The sequence below is a fragment of the Oncorhynchus tshawytscha genome, linkage group LG02, assembly GCF_018296145.1.
Source record: "Oncorhynchus tshawytscha isolate Ot180627B linkage group LG02, Otsh_v2.0, whole genome shotgun sequence".
Lineage (NCBI taxonomy): Eukaryota > Metazoa > Chordata > Actinopteri > Salmoniformes > Salmonidae > Oncorhynchus > Oncorhynchus tshawytscha.
Window position 1 is genome coordinate 26,212,225 of NC_056430.1, and position 24,123 is coordinate 26,236,347.

General features: G+C 44.1%; 1 protein-coding gene across 2 annotated transcripts; it reads right to left on the reverse strand.

Moving 5' to 3' along the window:
• Nucleotides 1–2,777: 2,777 nt before the first annotated feature.
• On the reverse strand, nucleotides 2,778–23,886 carry LOC112218831 (protein-arginine deiminase type-2). Of its 2 annotated transcripts, none has more exons than XM_024380039.2 (16): nucleotides 23,638–23,886; nucleotides 22,055–22,223; nucleotides 21,319–21,388; nucleotides 21,088–21,149; nucleotides 20,566–20,683; nucleotides 20,060–20,212; nucleotides 19,714–19,904; nucleotides 19,503–19,606; nucleotides 19,187–19,298; nucleotides 18,839–18,946; nucleotides 18,581–18,732; nucleotides 17,976–18,123; nucleotides 17,630–17,723; nucleotides 4,244–4,323; nucleotides 4,006–4,134; nucleotides 2,778–3,776 (listed from the first exon to the last, which is right to left on the reverse strand). In XM_024380039.2, the coding sequence occupies exons 1-16, from the start codon at nucleotides 23,730–23,732 to the stop codon at nucleotides 3,543–3,545; spliced, it is 2,019 nt and encodes a 672-aa protein (XP_024235807.1). In that variant the 5' UTR covers nucleotides 23,733–23,886; the 3' UTR covers nucleotides 2,778–3,542. The 2 variants fall into 2 exon arrangements, with proteins under 2 accessions (XP_024235807.1, XP_042151690.1); XM_042295756.1 differs by lacking the exon at nucleotides 23,638–23,886 and adding an exon at nucleotides 22,324–23,122.
• Between the last annotated feature and the right edge of the window lie 237 nt (nucleotides 23,887–24,123).

Here is a 24,123-nt window from a genome sequence, read left to right on the forward strand (position 1 = left end):
GTGGTATTGGGCCAAGGACACGCACCTCAGGGCGAGTGCGGGGAGGAGGAACAGGGCGTACTGGACTGCCGAGGCGCACTATAGGCCAGGTGTGTGGTGCCGGCACTGGTGGTACCGGGCTGGGGACACGCACCTCAGGGCGAGTGCGAGGAGCAGGAACAGGGCGTACTGGACCCTGGAGGTGCACTGGTGGCCTGGTGCGTGGTTCCGGCACTGCTGGTACCAGGCTGGAGACACGCACCTCAGGGCGAGTGCGGGGAGAAGGAACAGGGTGTACTGGACTGCCGAGGCGCACTATAGGCCAGGTGTGTGGTGCCGGCACTGGTGGTACCGGGCTGGGGACACGCACCTCAGGGCGAGTGCGAGGAGCAGGAACAGGGCGTACTGGACCCTGGAGGCGCACTGGTGGCCTGGTGCGTGGTTCCGGCACTGCTGGTACCGGGCTGGGGACACACACCTCAGGGTGAGTGCGGGGAGGAGGAACAGGGCATACAGGGCTCTGGAGACGCACAGGAAGCCTGGTACGGGGTGTTGGCATTGGTGGTACTGGGCCGAGGACACGCACCTCAGGGCGAGTGCGGGGAGGAGGAGCAGGGTGTACTGGACTGCCGAGGCGCACTATAGACCTGGTACGTGGTGCCGGCACTGGTGGTACTGGGCCGAGAACATGCACCTCAGGGCAAGTGCGGGGAAGAGGAACAGGGCGTATTGGACTGTCGAGGCGCACTATAGGCCTGGTGCGTGGTACCGGTACTGATGGTACCGGGCTGAGAACACGCACCTCAGGATGAGTGCGAGAAGCAGGAACAAGACACACCGGGTGGTGAAGGTGTACTGGAGACCTTGTGTGTGTGTATAGCCGGCATCAAATCTTCCCGGAACTTTAACACAAGTTTCAGGCTGAGCACGAGGAACTGACACAGGTGGCATCGGACTGCTAACACGCTCCTCAGGGCGAATGCCGTGCATACTACGCCAAACCAACAGCTCTCTCTCTTCACGCTCCTCCAATTTCGTCAACAACTCCTCGAATGTCTCATAATCTCCCCTCCGTTCACTCTCCTCCAATCTGTCCAATAACTCCTCGACAATCTCAGACTCATCCCTCAACTTCGCCGACTGCTCCAAGTGCCACCCCCACCCCACCCCACCCAAGACATTTTTTGGGCTGCCTCTCGGACTTCCAGCCGCGCTGCCTCCTCATACCGGCGCCTCTCTGCTTTCGCTGCCTCCAGCTCTGCCTTGGGGCGGCGATATTCCTCTGGTTGTGCCCAGGGTCCTCCGCCATCCAGAATTTCCTCCCAAGTCCATGAGTCCTGCGAGTCGCTGCTGCCTTTTACCACGCTGCTTGGTCCTTTGTTGGTGGGTTATTCTGTCACGAACGTCGTAGTGAGGAGACCAAAGCGCAGCGTGATATGAATCCATTCTTTTAATGTAAGACGAAAATAACACGAAGTACACTAAACAAACAAAACAGAATATCAAAACGACCGTGACCGCTATAAACACTGAGTGCAAACATGCAACATCACATAGGCAATGACCCACGAAATACCCAAAGAAGATGGCTGCCTAAATATGGACAACGATAAACAGCTGCCTCTAATTGAGAACCAATCTAGGCAACCATAGACATACATGAACACCTAGATGGTAAACAACCCCATAAACCTACAAAACCCCTAGAGTGTATAAAAACACATACATCACCCATGTCACACCCTGACCTAACCAAAATATATAAACAAAACAAAGAATACTCAGGTCAGGGTGTGACACATCCATGATAGCAAAATTATACTTTTAACCATGTTGAGGCTATATAGTGTTTGTTTACAGTAACCTTGTTAACAAGCAAATGAGTAAAACAAAAATATGTTTTGGGTTTTGAGGGGGTACGACAACTAAGTTCATGAGGCATTTATTTTATTCTTCAAGAATCAATGGATATATATAGTATTAATTTAACAGTCCAAATATTGATGTAGCAATCACAGATTGCCCCTATAAAAGCTGAGGGACAAAAACATGAAGTATTGAATTACTGATAAGGTCTAGTGTCCAAACTAAATTACTCATCAGTCTTCATCACTGTCCCATACTGTAGATAGTACCACACAGTCAGACATTCCTCCAAGGTGACCCTAACCAAAGCACACAGCCTCCAAAGCCAAGCTATTGTCCAGTGACTACTGTCTTCAGTTTATTTTTTAAAACCTCTAGTTTGATTTAAAGTATGTGTTTGGATGTGTATGCATGGTGAATGGTGTAAATCTGCTCGCAAAACCATGTCAACTGTACAGTACCACACAGGAATAGATTGTTTCTTCAAACCAGTCCAACTTCTCTAGAAAAGCAGACAGATAAAGAGTCATTCTTTCTTTACATCAGTTTCGATAGAGAAATATGGAGATACAAGTGTAGATGTGGAAACCGGCACTACATTTTCAATGAATTGCTGATCATTTGAAAATCTGACTTGGTTTAAAAAAATAATTACACTGTGACAAGTTGCCTTTTAAATGATTGTTAAGTAAGCTGCTTTGTAGGAGGGTATCCCCCTTCATATAAGGAATCTATCCCATGGTGGATATCGCCAACTGGAATCTATCACCAACTGGTTTGAATGTAAAACTAAACAGATATATGTATTCATTTGTAGACATCTGCTCTCAATGAATGGAACCTTTGTATATTGTTGTAATGTTTTACATTTCCTGATTAGAGACATTTTCCCCCTTCTCAGATTTATATAATGAAAAGACCTGATATGAAGGCATAGTTTCCATTACTTTTTATTTCAATTAAATGAACAAGAACCAATATGGAATTTAGTTGCACTTTGTCAGTTGTGCATAAACCTTATTTTACAATTATTTTGAAATCTTTGTTGAATCTGAATGATCTCTGTGTAAGTAAGGAACACTACATCAAAATACAGTTAGTCTGACATTTATTTAATCATGTATTATTATCAAACACCATTCTAAAGATTATGATTCAACAAAATACTATTAATTGAAATGTGATTGGAAGTTACATCAGGTTAAGAGAGCCTTTGGAGTCATAGTGTGCATTCCAGGCACTCAAAATATATTTTCATCTCAAAGCTTAAAATAAATGTATTAAAATGTATTAAAACTCTCACAAGTCTTCAAGGCTCCAAATTACACGTGCACATTTCTCTGTGGTCCTGTTAATCTGTACTGGTTTTAGTACCTGTAAATACAACACTTGGATTGAGCACGCAGACAATCCAAACAACAGATTCAGCCTACAATGTGCTTAATTCAGATGATTGCATTTCTGTTCTCGTTGATAATCTCCTTAAACCCTTGTTAAAGTCCGAAAGTCTTGTTTATAAATATAGTTTTTCACCCTTTTGTAAAAAAAGGCAAATACATGTTTAATAAAGACAAAGGGGTAATACAGTACAAGGACTGTTGTTGTTTGAAGATGACTGCTGCTGGCGAATGTTGCTGCTGTGTACGTCAAGCCTTATTCCCTCTTTCTAACTACAACCATTCCTTGCCCCAAATCCCTCACATCTCCAGGTTCCACCACTTGAAGGAGAAGGGTTCCCTGCGAACGTTAGAGCCACAGTGAACCTCTCCCAGCAGTTTGTGGTAGGAGGCAAAGTCATCAATGTATGTGCAGCGGAGTCCCAGGCCCTCCATGAGGGAGGTCATCTCTGCCTCCAGGGCACAGCGGCCGTCCACCTTGGGCCCAAACGGTTTAGGGATGCCCAGGTTCTTCCCCAACACAATCATGTTCACCTGGAGGTAGAGACATATGCCTCAATTAGGATTTGCTTCTTGCGCTACTTGGGTATTAGATGATTTGAGCATACTTCCTAATCACATGTAGAAAAGCATCACAAAATGTCTAAAATGATTTGGCAGCATTTTTGAGTTTTGCCATTATGTAATGTAAAATGTATAACAAATAAAATAGGAAGTACTTTTGGTTTGGAGGTGTTCTAGTGTAGAACTTGCGTCTGCTCACCATGTCTGGGTAATAGGCCACTGCCCTGTTCTCCTCCATCACATGGAAAAGGATGGGCAGATCAATGATATCATCGTCGTCTAAACCCAGCTCCCTCTTAAGGACATCCCTGTTCCAGTCTATACAGCTCTGTGGGACGGCAGCAGTCACAACATCTACATGGTTATTTCACCAAGCACTGCAATGCTCTGCTAGCCTCTCTGAGTAACTAGTTCATCTGGCGTTTAGTTTCCCTCACCTGGACATAGTTGTTTTCTGCCCCAAGTTTGTCATCACTCAAAATCTCATCTACCGTAATCTCTTCTTCTGCTCCAAGACCTGTTAGGATCGGGAAGGAAGTCGGTGTTGATTATTAACACACACAGTTCAGGGGTGGTCGGAGACGTTTAAGATGAGGGAGGACGATTCTTTTTTTTAGGGGGATGGCCTTATTTCTATTGCAGCATATTGGATGACTGTCATTCATATTCCAGTCACCCAGCCAAATGTTACATCAATAGGTTTAGGCTACTACATGATACTCAAATTTTCTCTATACCCATCGAGGATGCTACAACCTAGCCTATGAAAGTAGGTGCACAGGTCAAGAGAAATTTGTGTAATCAAAGTAACGAACATTGACACATTCAATATCATGTTGCACACTCTTGCCTGTATCTAGCTGATCTAGGGTGTAATCATTAGTCTAACAGATGCAAGCGAGAGTTTCTATTAGACAAATTGAAGTATGTTTGTCCCCGTTTCATATCATTTAAGTAACATTTTGCAGAATCAGCTGAATGAATATACCCCTGATCACACAAACACAGTTCACTTTCCTAGCAGCCACATTCAAAGAGCATGATCCCTTTGATCTTTGTATAATTACTTCTCGCATCTACGCGCGCTCCTCCTCTCACAATTTCCCTTCACTTGTAGACTTCAGTGCACAACACATCAGCTATCTGTGATCAGGCGAAAAAACCTTTCCAAGCCAAACCTTCATATCATAACCAAGTCAACTACTCACCACATTTTATGCACTGCAGTGCTAGCTAGCTGTAGCTTATGCATTCAGTACTAGATTGATTCTATGATCCTTTGAGTCAGTGGACAACATGTCATGCTGCAAGAGCTCTGATAGGTTGGAGGAAGTTGTCAGAATTACTGTGTAAGTCTATGGAAGGGGGTGAGAAACATGAGCTTCCAAGGTTTTGTATTGAAGTCAATGTACCCAGACTTCATGATGCTCTCTCCTTGGTGAGGATGAAAGGTGCCAGATCAGCTCTGCACATAGCTGACAGATCCCACTCTCTCCCCCCCATAGCCAGACCCCACTCTCTCCCACCTGAGGTGGGAGTTGGGCCGGTTTTATGACTTAACAGCAGGTCGTACACTTTCTCTCTCTTGCCCTACAGTATGAATGGTGAAAATAATTTGTTACACATTGAGACTTTGCCACCAAAACTCCAACATCCAAAAGTGGATAATGAAACAATATTTCTAATAAAGAATGTTGGGAATGATGTGAGATGGAATATGGAAAATGAATGTCCATTTTGTGATGTGATTAAAATGATCAGAAAGACGTTATAATGGAAACATTGTAACTTTAAGAGCTTGCACACTGTATATATCAGATTTACATCTAAATGTAAAAATTATATGATTAAATATGAAACAATTTTTGAAATTATATAAATTAGCCTTCGAAATGAGATAATGGCTTTTCATATAAACCTGGGCCCAGTCAGTAACCATGCCCATGTGAGCACAGACATTGTGTCGGTGTGTTGGAAAGCCCCTAAGACCAGAGTGCTGCAAAGGATTTGCTAACGAAATTTACATTAGACCAAAACATGCCGGGGTTCTGCCGGCGTGTTAAGTGGTCCTAGCTGTACCCTGAATAATCAACCATTGAGACCAGAGAACGTGAGGCCGCGGTCTACATGCTAAAATGGTGAGAAACTTTGTAAACCAGACCAAAACATGCACCGTCTGCAGCTGTGCATGTAAAGTAGTCTAGAACATTTGACCAAAGATGAGGGAAGACAGATCCCTCTGAACACCGTGTGGTACACCTGTAGTATCTACTCTAATGAATACTCCAGAACAGAAGAAGCCTACAACTAAGAAGGACATTGTGACCCCTGGTGAACAACCAGAGACTTCAATCAAACCACTTCCCATAGACAGATCGAGTTTCTGTAACGGTTTTCATATAGTGAAGGAGAGTCGGACCAAACTGCAGCGTGTCGATTGCGATCCATGTTTATTTAAACAAACGTAAACACGACTAAACACGAACACTACAAACAATAAACGAAACGAAAACAGCCTATACTTGTGTCAACTAACATCAAACAAGGACATTAAGACACTCAGGACAATCACCCACGACAAACTCAAAGAATATGGCTGCCTAAATATGGTTCCCAATCAGAGACAACGATAAGCACCTGCCTCTGATTGAGAACCACTCCAGACAGCCATAGACCTTGCTAGACAACCCACTAAGCTACAATCCCAATACCACCACCAAAACCCCAAGACAAACACACCACAATTACAAAAACCCCATGCCACACCCTGGCCTGACCAAATACATAAAGATAAACACAAAATACTTTGACCAGGGCGTGACAGAACCCCCCTAAGGTGCGGACTCCCGAACGCACCTCAAAACAATAGGGAGGGTCCGGGTGGGCGTCTGTCCATGGTGGCGGCTCCGGCGCGGGGCGTGGACCCCACTCCTTTAATGTCTTAGTCCCCTCTCCCTTCGTCCCAGGATAGTCCACCCTCGCCGCCGACCATGGCCTAGTAGTCCTCACCCAGAACCCCACTGGACTGAGGAGCAGATCGGGACTGAAGGACAGCTCGGGACCGAGGCAGCTCGGGACTGAGGGGAAGCTCGGGAGTGAGAGAAAGCTCAGGAGTGAGAGGAAGCTCAGGAGTGAGAGGAGTGAGAGGAAGCTCAGGAGTGAGAGGAAGCTCAGGAGTGAGAGGAAGCTCAGGAGTGAGAGGAAGCTCAGGAGTGAGAGGAAGCTCAGGAGTGAGAGGAAGCTCAGGCAGGTAGATAGATCTACCAGCTCCTGGCTGGCTGGTGGTTTCAGCAGATCCTGGCTGACTGGCAGATCCTGGCTGACTGGCAGATCCTGGCTGACTGGCAGATCTGGAAGTGTCTGGTTGACTGGCAGATCTGGAAGAGTCTGGTTGACTGGCAGATCTGGAAGAGTCAGGTTGACTGGCAGATCTGGAAGAGTCAGGTTGACTGGCAGATCTGGAAGAGTCTGGCTGACTGGCAGATCTGGAAGAGTCTGGCTGACTGGCAGATCTGGAAGAGTCTGGCTGACTGGCAGATCTGGAAGAGTCTGGCTGACTGGCAGATCTGGAAGAGTCTGGCTGACTGGCAGATCTGGCGGCGCTGGGCAGACTGGCGGCGCTGGGCAGACTGGCGATGCTGGGCAGACTGGCGGCGCTGGGCAGACTGGCGGTGCTGGGCAGACTGACGACGCTGGGCAGACTGGCGGTGCTGGGCAGACTGGCGATGCTGGGCAGACTGGCGATGCTGGGCAGACTGGGGGCACTGGCGGCGCTGGGCAGACTGGCGGCACTAGCTGCTCCATATAGGCTGACAGCTCTGGCGGCTTCTTACAGACTGACCGCTCTGGCGGCTCCGTGCTGACTGGCAGCTCCTTGCAGACTGGCAGCTCCTTACAGACTGACAGCTCCGTGCAGACTGACAGCTCCTTGCAGACTGGCAGCTCCATGCAGACTGGCAGCTCCATGCAGACTGGCTGCTCTATGCAGACTGACAGCTCTGGCTGCTTCATGCAGACTGACAGCTCTGGCTGCTCCATGTAGACTGGCTGCTTCATGCAGACTGGCAGCTCGGGCTGCTTCATGTAGACTGACAGCTCTGGCAGCTCCATGCAGACTGACAGCTCTGACTGCTCCATGCAGACTGACAGCTCTGGCTGCTTCATGCAGACTGGCAGCTCTAACAGCGCTAGATAGGCGGGAGACTCCGGCAGCGCAGGAGAGGAGAAAGGCTCCGACAGCGCTGGAGAGGCGAGGCGCACTGTAGGCCTGATGCGTGGTGCTGGTACTGGTGGTACTGGACCGAGGACACGCACAGGAAGCCTGGTGCGGGGAGCTGCTACCGGAGGGCTGGGGTGTGGAGGTGGTACTGGATAGACCGGACCATGCAGGCGCACTGGAGCTCTTGAGCACCGAGCCTGCCCAACCTTACCTGGCTCGATGCCCACTCTAGCCCGGCCGATACGAGGAGCTGGAATATACCGAACCGGGCTGTGCACCCGCACTGGAGACACCGTGCGCTCCACAGCATAACACGGTGCCTGCCCGGTCTCTCCAGCCCCCCGGTAAGCACAGGGAGTTTGCGCAGGTCTCCTACCTGGCATAGCCATACTCCCTGTGAGCCCCCCCCAAGAAATTTTTGGGGCTGACTCTCGGGCTTCCATCCGCTCTGCCGTGCTAGCTCCTCATAATGCCGCCTCTCTGCTTTTGCTGCCTCCAGCTCGGCTTTGGGGCGACAATAATCTCCAGGCTGATCCCAGGGTCCTTTACCATCCAGTACGTCCTCCCATGTCCATTTCTCCAGGTAGTGCAGCCTCTCCCACTGCAGCTGCTGCTCCTGCTGTTGCTGCCTCTGTTGCCTCTGTTGCCTCTGTTCCTGCTGCTCCTTTGGGCGGCTACACTCCCCTGGTTTAGCCCAGGGTCCTCTCCCGTCGAAGATCTCCTCCCATGACCAGAAATCCTTGTTGAGCATCTCCTTTTTCGGCTGCTCCTGCCTGTTGACACGCCGCTTGGTCCATTGGTGGTGGGTGATTCTGTAACGGTTTTCATATAGTGAAGGAGAGTCGGACCAAACTGCAGCGTGTCGATTGCGATCCATGTTTATTTAAACAAACGTAAACACGACTAAACACGAACACTACAAACAATAAACGAAACGAAAACCGAAAACAGCCTATACTTGTGTCAACTAACATCAAACAAGGACATTAAGACACTCAGGACAATCACCCACGACAAACTCAAAGAATATGGCTGCCTAAATATGGTTCCCAATCAGAGACAACGATAAGCACCTGCCTCTGATTGAGAACCACTCCAGACAGCCATAGACCTTGCTAGACAACCCACTAAGCTACAATCCCAATAACACCACCAAAACCCCAAGACAAACACACCACAATTACAAAAACCCCATGCCACACCCTGGCCTGACCAAATACATAAAGATAAACACAAAATACTTTGACCAGGGCGTGACAGTTTCAGAGACAACAGAGACAGACATCTACGCATAAATATATACAGTTGAAGTCGAAGGTTTACATAAACTTAGGTTGGAGTCATTAAAACTTGTTTTTCAACCACTCTAAATTTCTTGTTAAACCTCTTCAGGCTAGGGGGCGGTATTATCACGTCCAGATGAAATGCGCGCCCAAAGTAAACTGCCTGCTACTCAGGCCCAGAAGCTAGGATATGCATATAATTGGTAGATTTCGATAGAAAACACTGAAGTTTCTAAAACTGATAAAATGATGTCTGTGAGTATAACATAACTTATTTGGCAGGCGAAACCCAGAGGACAAACCATCCAGGAAATCTTTTTTTTGAGGTGACAGTGTTTTCAATGTGAATCTTGATTTCTGAGGCATCTGGTTGCAGTTCATATGGCTTCAACTAGATGTCAACAGTCTCTAGAAATGTGTTGATGTTTTTCCTTTGAGAAATGAAGAAATAGGCATTTCCTTTCTGGGTGTATAGCCAAGTGGACTGTTTTACTTGGGGCGTGTGACCTGAAGCTCGCTCCACTTTCATTTTATACATAGTTTATCCCGTCTTAAATTTGATTGATTATTTACATTTTAAAATACCTAAAGTTGGATTAGGAAAGTTGTTTGAAATGTTTGGACACAGTTTACAGGTAACTTATTAGATATTTTGTAGTCATGTTGGGCGAGTTGGAACCAGTGTTTTTCTGAATCAAACGCGTCAAATAAATTGACATTTTGGAGATATAACGATGCAATTAATCGAGCAAAAGCACCATTTGTGATGTTTATGGGACATATTGGAGTGCCAACAGAAGAAGATCTTCAAATGTAAGGCATGAATTATATAGTTATTTCTGAGTTTTGTGTCGCGCCTGGCGGGTTGAAATATGATTGTCATGTGTTTGTTTGATGGGGTGCTGTCCTCAGATAATAACATGGTTTGCTTTTGCCGTAAAGAATTTTTGAAATCTGACATGGTGGCTGGAATAACAAGAAGATAAGCTTTAATTTGGTGTATTGAACTTGTGATTGTATGAAAGTTAAATATTTTTTTAATTTTTAATTTTAATTTCGGCATCTGCAATGTCACAGGATGTTGTCGAAATGTTCCGCTGGCGGAACCTCCGCCCCAGGCGTAACAGGTTAAAAACCTGTTAGGGATGATGCGAATTTTTGCAGCTTTTTGTAAAAAATCACGCAACATTTCAACATCCTGCTACTCATGCCAGGAATATAGTATATATGATAAGTATGTGTTTATAGAAAACACTCTGAAGTCTCTAAAACTCTAAAACTGGTTAAATCGTGTCTGTGGCTATAACAGAACGTGTTTAGGAGTAAAAATCCCAGGGAAAACTGTTCACCAAAAACACAAAAAAAATATTCATCCGCCAGTCAATGTATTGTCTAAGGCGATAGAAAATAGATGAGGTTCCGATTACAATGCCTACAGCTTCCACACAATGTTGCCAGTACTGGCATTTCATGGCTGGTTTATCCTTGGTGAGATGACGTATAGGCACTTCCTGTCTTGGGGCGCACCGGAGGAAGTTATGAAAGTGGAAAAATGGACGAGGATTTCAAGACTGGCTGCTATCGAATACAGATCGCCCCGTGATCAATTTGATCGATTATTAACGTTTATTAATACCTAAAGTTGGTTTACAAAAGTAGTTTGAAGTGATTTGTAAAAGTTTATAGGCAACTTTATTTATTTTAAAAAGTGACGTTGCGTCTTGTAAAGGTGAATTTTCCTGGATCAGACCGGCCTTCATAAAATGACATTTTGGGGATACAATGACGGATTTAAATCGGGAAAAAGACCCAATTGTGATGTTTATGGGACATATAGGAGTGCCAACAAAGAAGCTCGTCAAAGGTAATGAATGTTTTATATTTTATTTCTGCGTTTTGTGTAGCGCCGGCTATCGCAAAATCTTTTGTTTAGGTCTCGTTCAGGTATTTTGGGGGGTGCATGCTATCAGATAATAGCTTCTCATGCTTTCGCCGAAAAGCATTTTACAAATCTGATATGTTGGCTAGATTCACAACGAGTGTAGCTTTAATTGAGTATCTCGCGTGTGTGTTTTAATGAAAGTTTGAGTTTTATCGAGTACTATAGGTGGCGCTCTGAAATTTCCGCTGATTTGGTTCCTGTGCAGGAACCACATCCGTAACAGGTGTTAACAAACTATAGTTTTGGCAATTCGGGTAGGATATCTACTTTGTGCATGACAAGTAATTTTTCCAACAATTGTTTAGAGACAGATTATTTCACTGTTTCACAATTCCAGTGGGTCAGAAGTTTACGAATCACTATGTTGACTGTGCCTTTTAAACAGTTTGTAAAATTCCAGAAAATGATGTCATGGATTTAGTAGCTTCTGATAGGCTAATTGACATATTTGGAGTCAATTGGAGGTGTACCTGTGGATGTATTTCAAGGCCCACCTCCCAACTCAGTGTCGCTTTGCTTGACATCATGGGAAAATCAAAAGAAAACAGCCAAGACCTCAGAAAAAAAAATTGTAGACCTCCACAAGTCTGGTTCATCCTTGGGAGCATTTTCCAAACGACTGAAGGTACCACGTTCATCTTTACAAACAATAGTACGCAAGTATAAACACCATGGGACCACGCAGCAGTCATACCGCTCAGGAAGGAGACATGTTCTATCTCCTAGAAATGAACGCACTTTGGTGTGAAAAGTGCAAATCAATCCCAGAACAACAGCAAAGGACCTTGTGAAGATGCTGGAGGAAACAGGTACAAAAGTATCTATATCCACAGTAAAACGAGTCATATATCGACATAACCTGAAAGGCCACTCAGCAAGGAAGAAGCCACCGCTCCAAAACCCACATAAAAAAGCCAGACTATGGTTTGCAACTGCACATGGGGACAAAGATCATACCTTTTGTAGAAATATCCTTTGGTCTGATGAAACAAAAGTAGAACTCTTTGGCCATAATGTTTGGAGGAAAAAGGGGGAGGCTTGCAAGCCGAAGAACACCATCCCAACCGTGAAGCGCAGGGGTGGCAGCATCATGTTGCGGCGGTGCTTTGCTGCAGGAGGGACTGGTGCACTTCACAAAATAGATGGCATCATGAGAATGGAAAATTATGTGGATATATTGAAACATCAAGACATCAGTCAGGAAGTTAAAGCTTGGTTGCAATTGGGTCTTCCAAATGGACAATGACCCCAAGCATACTTCCAAAGTTGTGGCAAAATGGCTTAAGGACAAAGTCAAGGTATTGGGGTGGCCATCACAAAGCCCTGACCTCAATCCCATAGAACATTTGTTGGCAGAACTGAAAAAAGGTGTGCGAGTGAAGAGGCCTACAAACCTGACTCAGTTACACCAGCTCAGTTACACCAGGAATGGGAAATTCACCCAACTTATTGTGGGAAGCTTGTGGAAATCTACCCAACATTTAAAGGCAATTTAAAGGCAATGCTACCAAATACTAATTAAGTGTATGTAAACTTCTGACCCACTGGGAATGTGATGAAATAAATAAAAGCTGAAATAAATAATTCTCTACTATTATTTTGACATTTCACATTCTTAAAATAAAGTGGGGATCCTAACTGAATCCTAGCGGACTTTTTACGAGGATTAAATGTCCGGAATTGTGAAAAACTGAGTTTAAATGTATTTGGCTAAGGTGTATGTAAACTTCCGACTTCAACTGTATTGCATTTATTTTCCGAATGAGCGGTCGTTCATGTGCAAAGTATTCATATTCCTGTGAGCGTAGCTTCCAAATGTATATACAGAGGGGCAAAAAAGTATTTAGTCAGCCACCAATTGTGCAAGTTCTCCCACTTAAAAAGATGAGAGAGGCCTGTAATTTTCATCATAGGTACACTTCAACTATGACAGACAAAATGAGAAACAAATCCAGAAAATCACATTGTAGGAATTTATTTGAATTTATTTGCAAATTATGGTGGTAAATAAGTATTTGGTCACCTACAAACAAGCAAGATTTCTGGCTCTCACAGACCTGTAACTTCTTCTTTAAGAGGCTCCTCTGTCCTCCACTCGTTACCTGTATTAATGGCACCTGTTTGAACTTGTTATCAGTATAAAAGACACCTGTCCACAACCTCAAACAGTCACACTCCAAACTCCACTATGGCCAAGACCAAAGAGCTGTCAAAGGACACCAGAAACAAAATTGTAGACCTGCATCAGGCTGGGAAGACTGAATCCGTAATAGGTAAGCAGCTTGGTTTGAAGAAATCAACTGTGGGAGCAATTATTAGGAAATGGAAGACATACAAGACCACTGATAATCTGCCTCGATCTGGGGCGCCACGCAAGATCTCACCCCGTGGAGTCAAAATGATCACAAGAACGGTGAGCAAAAATCCCAGAGCCACACGGGGGGACCTAGTGAATGACCTGCAGAGAGCTGGGACCAAAGTAACAAAGCCTACCATCAGTATCACACTACGCCGCCAGGGACTCAAATCCTGCAGTGCCAGACGTGTCCCCCTGCTTAAGCCAGTACTTGTCCAGGCCCGTCTGAAGTTTGCTAGATTGCATTTGGATGATCCAGAAGAAGATTGGGAGAATGTCATATGTTCAGATGAAACCAAAATATAACTTTTTGGTAAAAACTCAACTCGTCGTGTTTGGAGGACAAAGAATGCTGAGTTGCATCCAAAGAACACCATACCCACTGTGAAGCATGGGGGTGGAAACATCATGCTTTGGGGCTGTTTTTCTGCAAAGGGACCAGGACGACTGATCCGTGTAAAGGACAGAATGAATGGGGCCATGTATCGTGAGATTTTGAGTGAAAACCTCCTTCCATCAGCAAGGGCATTGAAGATGAAACGTGGCTGGGTCTTTCAGCATGACAATGATCCCAAACACACCACCCGGGCAATGAAGGAGTGGCTTCGTAAGAAGTATTTCAAGGTCCTGGAGTGGCCTAGCCAGTCTCCAGATCTCAACCCCATAGAAAATCTTTGGCGGGAGTTGAAAGTCCTTGTTGCCCAGCAACAGCCCCAAAACATCACTGCTCTAGAGGAGATCTGCATGGAGGAATGGGCCAAAATACCAGCAACAGTGTGTGAAAACCTTGTGAAGACTTACAGAAAAAGTTTGACCTCTTTCATTGCCAACAAAGGGTATATAACAAAGTATTGAGATAGTATTTGGTCAATAACAAAAGTTTATTTTCCACCATAATTTGCAAATAAATGCATGAAAAATGCTACAAAGTGATTTTCTGGATTTTTTTCCCTCATTTTGTCTGTCATAGTTGAAGTGTACCTATGATGAAAATTACAGGCCTCTCTCATCTTTTTAAGGGGAGAACTTGCACACTTGGTGGCTGACTAAATACTTTTTTGCCCCACTGTATGAGAAGTTGACTCACATAACCCTCCCCTTTCCATTGCGTAACCAAACGGTCATGCTTTTGTTAGTCCACTAGGAACCTGTTTTCATTCTATTACAGTGCCTTGCGAAAGTATTCGGCCCCCTTGAACTTTGCGACCTTTTGCCACATTTCAGGCTTCAAACATAAAGATATAAAACTGTATTCTTTTGTGAAGAATCAACAACAAGTGGGACACAATCATGAAGTGGAACGACATTTATTGGATATTTCAAACGTTTTTAACAAATCAAAAACTGAAAAATTGGGCGTGCAAAATTATTCAGCCCCTTTACTTTCAGTGCAGCAAACTCTCTCCAGAAGTTCAGTGAGGATCTCTGAATGATCCAATGTTGACCTAAATGACTAATGATGATAAATACAATCCACCTGTGTGTAATCAAGTCTCTGTATAAATGCACCTGCACTGTGATAGTCTCAGAGGTCCGTTAAAAGCGCAGAGAGCATCATGAAGAACAAGGAACACACCAGGCAGGTCCGAGATACTGTTGTGAAGAAGTTTAAAGCCGGATTTGGATACAAAAAGATTTCCCAAGCTTTAAACATCCCAAGGAGCACTGTGCAAGCGATAATATTGAAATGGAAGGAGTATCAGACCACTGCAAATCTACCAAGACCTGGCCGTCCCTCTAAACTTTCAGCTCATACAAGGAGAAGACTGATCAGAGATGCAGCCAAGAGGCCCATGATCACTCTGGATGAACTGCAGAGATCTACAGCTGAGGTGGGAGACTCTGTCCATAGGACAACAATCAGTCGTATATTGCACAAATCTGGCCTTTATGGAAGAGTGGCAAGAAGAAAGCCATTTCTTAAAGATATCCATAAAAAGTGTTGTTTAAAGTTTGCCACAAGCCACCTGGGAGACACACCAAACATGTGGAAGAAGGTGCTCTGGTCAGATGAAACCAAAATTGAACTTTTTGGCAACAATGCAAAACGTTATGTTTGGCGTAAAAGCAACACAGCTCATCACCCTGAACACACCATCCCCACTGTCAAACATGGTGGTGGCAGCATCATGGTTTGGGCCTGCTTTTCTTCAGCAGGGACAGGGAAGATGGTTAAAATTGATGGGAAGATGGATGGAGCCAAATACAGGACCATTCTGGAAGAAAACCTGATGGAGTCTGCAAAAGACCTGAGACTGGGACGGAGATTTGTCTTCCAACAAGACAATGATCCAAAACATAAAGCAAAATCTACAATGGAATGGTTCAAAAATAAACATATCCAGGTGTTAGAATGGCCAAGTCAAAGTACAGACCTGAATCCAATCGAGAATCTGTGGAAAGAACTGAAAACTGCTGTTCACAAATGCTCTCCATCCAACCTCACTGAGCTTGAGCTGTTTTGCAAGGAGGAATGGGAAAAAATGTCAGTCTCTCGATGTGCAAAACTGATAGAGACATACCCCAAGCGACTTACAGCTGTAATCGCAGCAAAAGGTGTCGCTACAAAGTATTAACTTAAGGGGGCTGAATAATTTTGCACGCCCAATTTTTCCATTTTTGATTTGTTAAAAAAGTTTAAAATATCCAATAAATGTCGTTCCACTTCATGATTGTGTCCCACTTGTTGTTGATTCTTCACAAAAAAATACAGTTTTATATCTTTATGTTTGAAGCCTGAAATGTGGCAAAAGGTCGCAAAGTTCAAGGGGGCCGAATACTTTCGCAAGGCACTGTATTTGTCACGAATCCCGCTTCCTGAGTCTGTGTTTGCCTGTGTTTCTGTCCTGGAGTGTGTTTCCGGTGTCCTGGAACGCACCCTGTCTGGTTGCCGGGCGAATTAGCTTGTTGGGAGATCATGTTCACCCACACCTGTATCCCATCAGTAATCTGCACACCTGTCCTGATCATCACCTCTCCCCTTCAAAAGCTCTGACCTGACATCTATTCCCTGCTGGATCGTTAGCCATGAACAGTATGTTGTGCCCACGAACCAGCCTCCAGTTTATAGAGTTTGTTTTGTTTTGTTTTGTTTTATTGTTTTGTACGTCTTGCTTGCCTTTAACTTACCGCCGTTTGTTTTGTCTACAGCCATTCACCCGGAACCCATATCCCATCCATGTCTGCTCGTCGCCAGTGTGTTGTTATCCATTGGATCTGCCTACCCACTCCCATCAACCCACCTCCGCTGCCCGCTCCTCCACCCGGAACTATCTACCTCCACGTTCTCATTAATTAATAAATACACACCATCTTCTTACTCACCTTGTCCTGGTCTGCTTCTGGGTCCAATTCTGGTAAACCCTGACAGTATGTATGTTATCAATAACCTATGCTGTGTGTGTTTACGTATTCTGTGTGATGATTTAATTAGTTAGTAAATAAATAATTAAACCAATTTGTGTATTGCTGATTCATCACTTAGGTTAGGGTGCGTGCAGATATCCAAGGATTATGAGATGTTCAGAATGTAATAATTAATAACTGACTGTTATAGATATTTAGATCATCTTTAGAGTGTAAGTCGGAAGATAATAGCTAGGTCAACAACTGTTTCCGTGGTACCCCAAATTCCTAATTAGTTCATTGTTAAATGATGAATTTAAAGAGGGTAATAATTAAACATAGTAGGCAATTATTCTACAAATAGCAGTCATTAGTCACGACACAGAGGAGGACAGAAGCTAGCTGTCCCCGGCTACACCATGGTGCTACCCTACACAGTGTTGTTGAGGCTACTGAGACCTTCATTGCAAAACAGTGTGTTTTAATCCATTTTAGGTGACGTGAATATATCTAGTATAGTTATCTAATAAGGATAGCTTTTTCAATGTTTTACCATTCTTATGAAATTCACTGAGGAAGGTCCTCCGCTTCCTCCTCTGAGGAGCCTCCACTGGTACAATTATAACTACAGTGATACACACTGAGACAGTGAAATTAGTCGCTTAACTGAAGGCCTACCGTCAAACATTTTGGCTTGTCCATGCCCGTCGTTCTGTAAGCCTCTGAATAGTTTGTAGCCTGCGTCGGGGCTGGCGAGCAGCAGCCGGAATCCCTACACAGAGAAACAGAGGACAAAGACAACATTGGCTGTGCGCTTCATTTGACTTCCTGACAGCTTTACATTATCACATAAACCACATGGCAGCCACAGCCTGCGTCATGTCTAAATACTTTGTGCAAATGGACGGCATTAACAATTCTTTGCTCGCCGTCATTTCTACTCTATATTAAAGAACACAGTGTTTTTAACTCACATGTTCTAATAGAGCGGGCAACTATACTTTCCTTGACAATATTGTTTTACCTTTTTGTCAGGAGCTGGGACAAAAGTCATGAATTCATCCACATGCCCAACCAGAAGCCAATCAGAGAACAGTGCAATGGGCTCCTGCACTTTCTGTGCCCAAAGGAAGTCTTGCACTACTTTGGTCATGTTGCGGCCCTTGGTTGCCCTGAAAAGTTAAACAGCCTTATCACCACTGCTCACAGCCATTTTTTATTTAACATTTTTTTAAATGATCCTTTATTTAACTAGGCAAGTCAGTTAAGAACAAATTCTTATTTACAATGACGGCCTACACCAGCCAAACCCGGACGACGCTGGTCCAATTGTGCACCGCCCTATGGGACTCCCAATCACTGCCGGTTACAATACAGCCTGGATTTGAACAGGGGTGTCTGTAGTGACGCCTCTAGCACTGAGATGCAGTGCCTTAGACCCCTGCGCCACTTGGGAGCCCATCTCTTTGTTCCAAATATGAATTAATCATTAGCAAGAGATTTATAGAAGGAAATAGCATCAAGGTTATTTAATTAATAAATAAACTTTCGAATAACGGCAAATATTGGGATCTAAGAACCAGATTCTCTTCCGTTGAAGCAACTAACCCCTGGCTAAGGTACACTCACGTGGGGAAAGCCACTCCAATTATGATCCTGCCCAGAGGGTAGATTTTTCCATTTACAATAACTGGAGGGCTAACTTCCAGGTTACCAAACGAGTCCAGGCTGCTCACTTCCTCATCATATGCTGTCCTCGTCACATAGCCAAAGTCTGGGCCCTGAGGGCACCAGGCAGAGAGAGGTTGAGACAGAGTTCCACCACATCCCTCACAGTATGGAAAGAAGAACATTTTAACTGCAGGTGTAGTGAATGCCTTTTCTTACCAGTAGCACATCATAAGGGAAATCCTGTAGTTCTCCGTCTCGGGGGGAGTCCAGCACAACAGGGAAACGTTGGTGAGGAGAGTCAATGTAGCCAAACTCTATCTCATCCTGAGGGAGAAAACTTCTTTACATGTCTATTATATTTCTATATTTTTCATGCAGTTAGAAACAAAGACACTGGTCTATGTTCTGATTTATTTTAGTTGAAACCGAGAGACAAGACTGACAATGATTTACATTGATGTAAAAGGATGTGAAATAAATGAGGTTTAAAAAAAGGTTGAAATTGAAAAAAGTTCAAATGCACAAAAGTGCATGATAGGCTAGGAGCTGAATCTCACTGCTTACCTGCATCCAGCGGTCTCCTCTGTTCATGTACTCATGACAAACCTTCAGCTTGTACCCACTGTTCTCCACTAGCCTCCTCATTCCCTTTAGGAACTGGTAGTTATCAGATGTGCTGGGTAACCAAATGCACAGAAACAGTTGTCGGAATAAGTTTACAGACAGCGCCATCATTATGTCCATCAACATCAATGCCAGGACTGTCGGAACAAGAAGCACAAGCATTTCGCTACACTCGCATTAGCATCTGCTAACCATGTGTATGTGACAAATAAAATGTGATTTGATCATCATCATTTTCTTCTTCATCATCGCTCACCTGCAGACGAAGACCTCCAGAGGGTTGAGTGTGTTGGGTGTCATGATCCAGGGAGCCACACGGAACACCACCCTGTCTGTAAAGATGGGCGTCTCAGGGAAGCCCTGGCAAAATAACGGAACAAAAACATGAATGATAGATTCCACGACAGAGGTACAGTATATACCCTTTGAAGTTTTAAACTAGGAACAGTGAAATAGTTACAATGTACCTGAGAGCTGGGCTCCAGCAGGCTGAGGCTGATGCTGATGAGGCCCTCAAAGTCTTTGTCAGGGAATCTCAGGCCCTCAACGTAGAAATTCATCTCAGCGTTTCCCCCGAGGTACGGGACCTCCTTGGACAAATCCTCACTGCCCAGCACCAGTGGGTAGTCCTTCACAAAGCTCTTGTAGAACAGGTTTTCTGCAGCAGTAAATCATGTTTTATAATGAGGATCAAATGTATCTCCATTTATATGCATACGCAGCATTAAAACCCTATTGTATACACATTATACATGCATGGACAGCCACAAGAACACATAAAAGATCTGACTGGACAAAATGTCCTTGACTCACTCAGTGTTTGGTGCATGCCTGCTGTGGACCTGGTTCTGAAGACCCTGACACTCTCTGCATCCCCCTGGGAGATGTGCATGGTCAGCTTGTAGCCCTCTGGGAGCTTGGCAGGGCCACTGGTCCGCAGCACCATTGGGGACATGTCTTTCAGATCTGACATTTCACAAATACTGACATTATTGTACATCAAGTGTCAACCCATCAATGTCGTAATCAATGTGACCTCATCTCAATGACAACATAGGTATGGCAGTGTGTAATACAACTACTTATCCTAGGAGGATAGTGGTCGTGAAGGAACCATCAAACCACACCATCAAACACACCCCTAGCTCAGGCATTTTGTGTTTAGCTAACACAAATACACACATCCCTACTGCTCCTCTCTGCTGACTATACACAAAACACAGACCTGCAGCCTTTAAAATGTTGATTTATTGCCATGCCTGCAGCACTGTCAGCCAGTCAGCTCAGTGGGCCAGGATGACTTGGCTGTTGTTATATACCTGAGACCCTGCTGACCTCAGCACGCTCACTGTCCCGCCTCTTCCCATAGGTGTGTTCTGAGTCACAGTTGACCAGTAGGATGGCACCATGGCCATTAGGCCCCCACATCCAGGATCCCTGTAGAGATGAACACTTGTTATTCAGCGACAAGAACTAACACTGCCCTGCCGAATTAGCTTTTCCCAATGTGTTAGCATGAGGTAAGATTAGACTTACAGCTGAGTGGAAAAGCACAACGTTCAAAATAATTTCCCACTTCCAGGAATATAGTATGAACAGTATTTTGATATACCTATTAATATCAGTGGAAGGCTGTGCCCTGTGTGAGATGACAGATAATTTCCTAGAAGTGCCTTGGCAATCTTCCTTTGTGTTTTGGAAAACAGCATGAACACTAGTCTTCTGACATGCCTATTCATGTTAGAACGTCTCCTTATGTACCCTGCTGTGTTAAGAAACAAAGATAGTGACCTCTGAGCTGAAAGAGACCTGCCTGGACGGACCCAGCAGACATAACCCACCTTGTTGGGGTTGTTCCTCTCCACCTGGCCATCTCGATCAGCATCTACATCCAGAGAAATCTCTACAAGACAGAGAGGCCCTGGGTGTCACTGAAGCTCATGAGCTGCTCTGGGGTCTCAAGTTAAATATCAAAATGTACAAATGACATTCACAAAGGTATGCTTTGAAGGTGGGGGAGGATGGTAGTTTATATGGGTGTGCTCTCCTGTCCTAAGCATAACACAACATACCAACAGCGGTGAGGTGAACGACAGCTTTCCCTAACACCTCCGTCTTCTCTCCATAATACATGACCGATAGCTGCACAACAAAGGACAACGTTTACAAAGTTAAACATCTAGAACACTGGTGACTAAGCAGTGGTTGTGTTTTGATGGGGTCTTCTATGATATATTCATGTCCAGATATGTACAGTACATAATTTCAGAGGAGAATCTAAACAACTGGCCCATTCTGGAACTGACTAAGTCTCCTTCAATTCCTTATCAATAGAACTGGCACTATGATTAACTTTCCACTGTTTGACATCTCTCTGGTATCAGGTTGAGAGTGCCACATTTGCATTATTTCAGTGTGGTTTGCACGCCACTCTTAAGAGGCGTAGGAGCAGCAAATACTTGATTTGTTTTTCTTATTAACATAATTCACTGTAGTGTGTTCAGTCCCGATAGGAAATATTCAACTCAGGATTATATTAATAAGATTTAACATACTGAAGTCTCAGGGTTCACTCTTAGAAAAAAAGTGTTCCAGGGTCCCCAGGTAGAACTATTGTGGGTTCCATGCAGAACCCTCTGGGAAAGAGTTCTAAAATGGAACCCAATAGGGTTCTACATGGAGCCAAAAATGGTTATTCAAAGGGTTCCCCTTTAGGGACAACCAAAGACCCCTTTTAGGTTCTAGATAGCACTTTTTTTTCCTAAGAGTGTAGCTATCATGGCTGTGGGAGTGGCCTACTTTATTTACCTTGCTATCATTTCCCACTTCGCTGGCAGTGTCCATGGTAAATAGAAGCATTGTATTACCATTGAGAGAGGTGGGGAGGGTCCCACTCTCCAGTGGGGGTGGGCTGATCCTGTACTGCACTCTGGGACTACATTGCACAGAGAAGTACTTGGAGCTAGGAGGGGCACTCCTTGGAGAACAATAAATACATGTGACAGTTACACATCAAACCCTGATACTTTTCTTATACAAATCTATAGCAATAACAGAGTAAACACAAGAGGACATACCTATACTGCAGTAGAGCACCATCCGTGAGTGCCGTTCATTATCCCCTATTTCCAGAAGCAACAGGTGGCAGTGCTAGTTCTAAAGTTACATTGCTAAAGTAATCAGAGAGGTATGATGTCTTCAACATGCCTCTACAATGAGTAACGTACCAAAGAGGGAGAAATACTGGACTATCAACCTACACAAGAATACTGGCAAAAAGGATTGTACTTATATGTCAAAGTATCAACCAACATCCCAAGTTGTTATACTCAGTATGACACTTGTTTATAAACATTAAGCTTAGCTGTAAAAACCTAACACCTGGAGTCCAGGCTAAGCCCTGGAGGTGGTCCACACCAAAGGAACATTAGGTTTTTGGAGGAGGGATAGTATTTACCTGAACAGAGCCTAGGTTTCTCTAAACAATAGCACAAAGAGAAGTGTTTCTTAACAATAAGTATTTAAGTTGTTACACACACCGATGTTGTGAAACCATCTGTATCTGCTGTGTAATCATACCATGTGGAGAGTCTGATAAACTAACTGCAGCCGTAGTCATGATAGTACCACAATATGTTTAATTCTTCAGGTTGGCGATTTGTGTTGGCCTTACCACTCTTTTCTATCTAACTTGGAAATCATCTACCATGTTAACTTGGAAATCATAGGAACTGATTATAATCCATCGAATTCTGTTGCACTGGAGTCATATGAATTGACAGCTTGTAAGGACAACAAACAAGAGTCTGTTGACTAGCAGAAAGAAGTGACTGTTGCAGACTCCCTCCGCTAAGAACAAGAGGTCTGACTCCTCCGCTGAATACAAATGCCAACCACAAACAGTCCTTTCAGCCCAATATCGGGGCATGATCCTCTAACTACTTTTGCAGTTGGAATATCCAAGTAGTAAAATGACAACAAAAGTCAGTGGATGTAATCAATAATTTAAAAATATATTATCACCGCAGGACCTACAAGTGGAATAAGATTATAAAGCAATTAAATCAATATATTCCATTATTAATATGTGTGAGAGAAAAATACTTACTTGAATACTTGACATGTGATTTAAATTACTAGGCTATATTTTTAATGTTAACAGCACCACACCCCTTTACATTAGATCAATTGTCTAGTGTTCCATTTTCATTTCAATAATAACTGAATAATAACACGAGGGATACGATTTTACAAACAATAACTGAGATTCATGTTAATCAACCGTCCTTACCAATGCATGACATTAGTAAATATTTAATTATATTTCTAATAAAATTAATCAATACATGACGACCCATACTTGATGTCTTGGAGAACTAGCCTAACGTTACCTGTCTATGTTTACAGTAAGTTCCGTGCCAACCACGCACATGACTTTGGTCGTTTTTCCATACTCAATTCTCAGTGTCCGAGGGTGGATGATCATGACTTTCCCTGCGGCAGCGGCAAAATTATTTGTTTGCTGTTAGCTATGATAAAATAGAATTGTACCGCAATTCCTTCACCCTGATATACAGTATTGGCAGGAAGTAACTACATGCTGCTGGGCTGGCTCTAGTGACCAGCTGATTATAACGCAGGTGAATGTCTCGCGTCATCTGATGATTGGTTACAAATGGTCTCGCGCAGTTACTGTAACTGTATGTATTCAGCCAGCCCCTGTCCGCAACACGACATGACAGAGGTGCAACATTGTATCCGCCTTAACAAATGAAATAAAGCAATAGGGTTATTCAGTATTGTGTGCCTCCAAACCGGGGACAAATTACCCAGCTAGCCTATAACATCATGAGAACCATATAATTCTTAGAGCATGG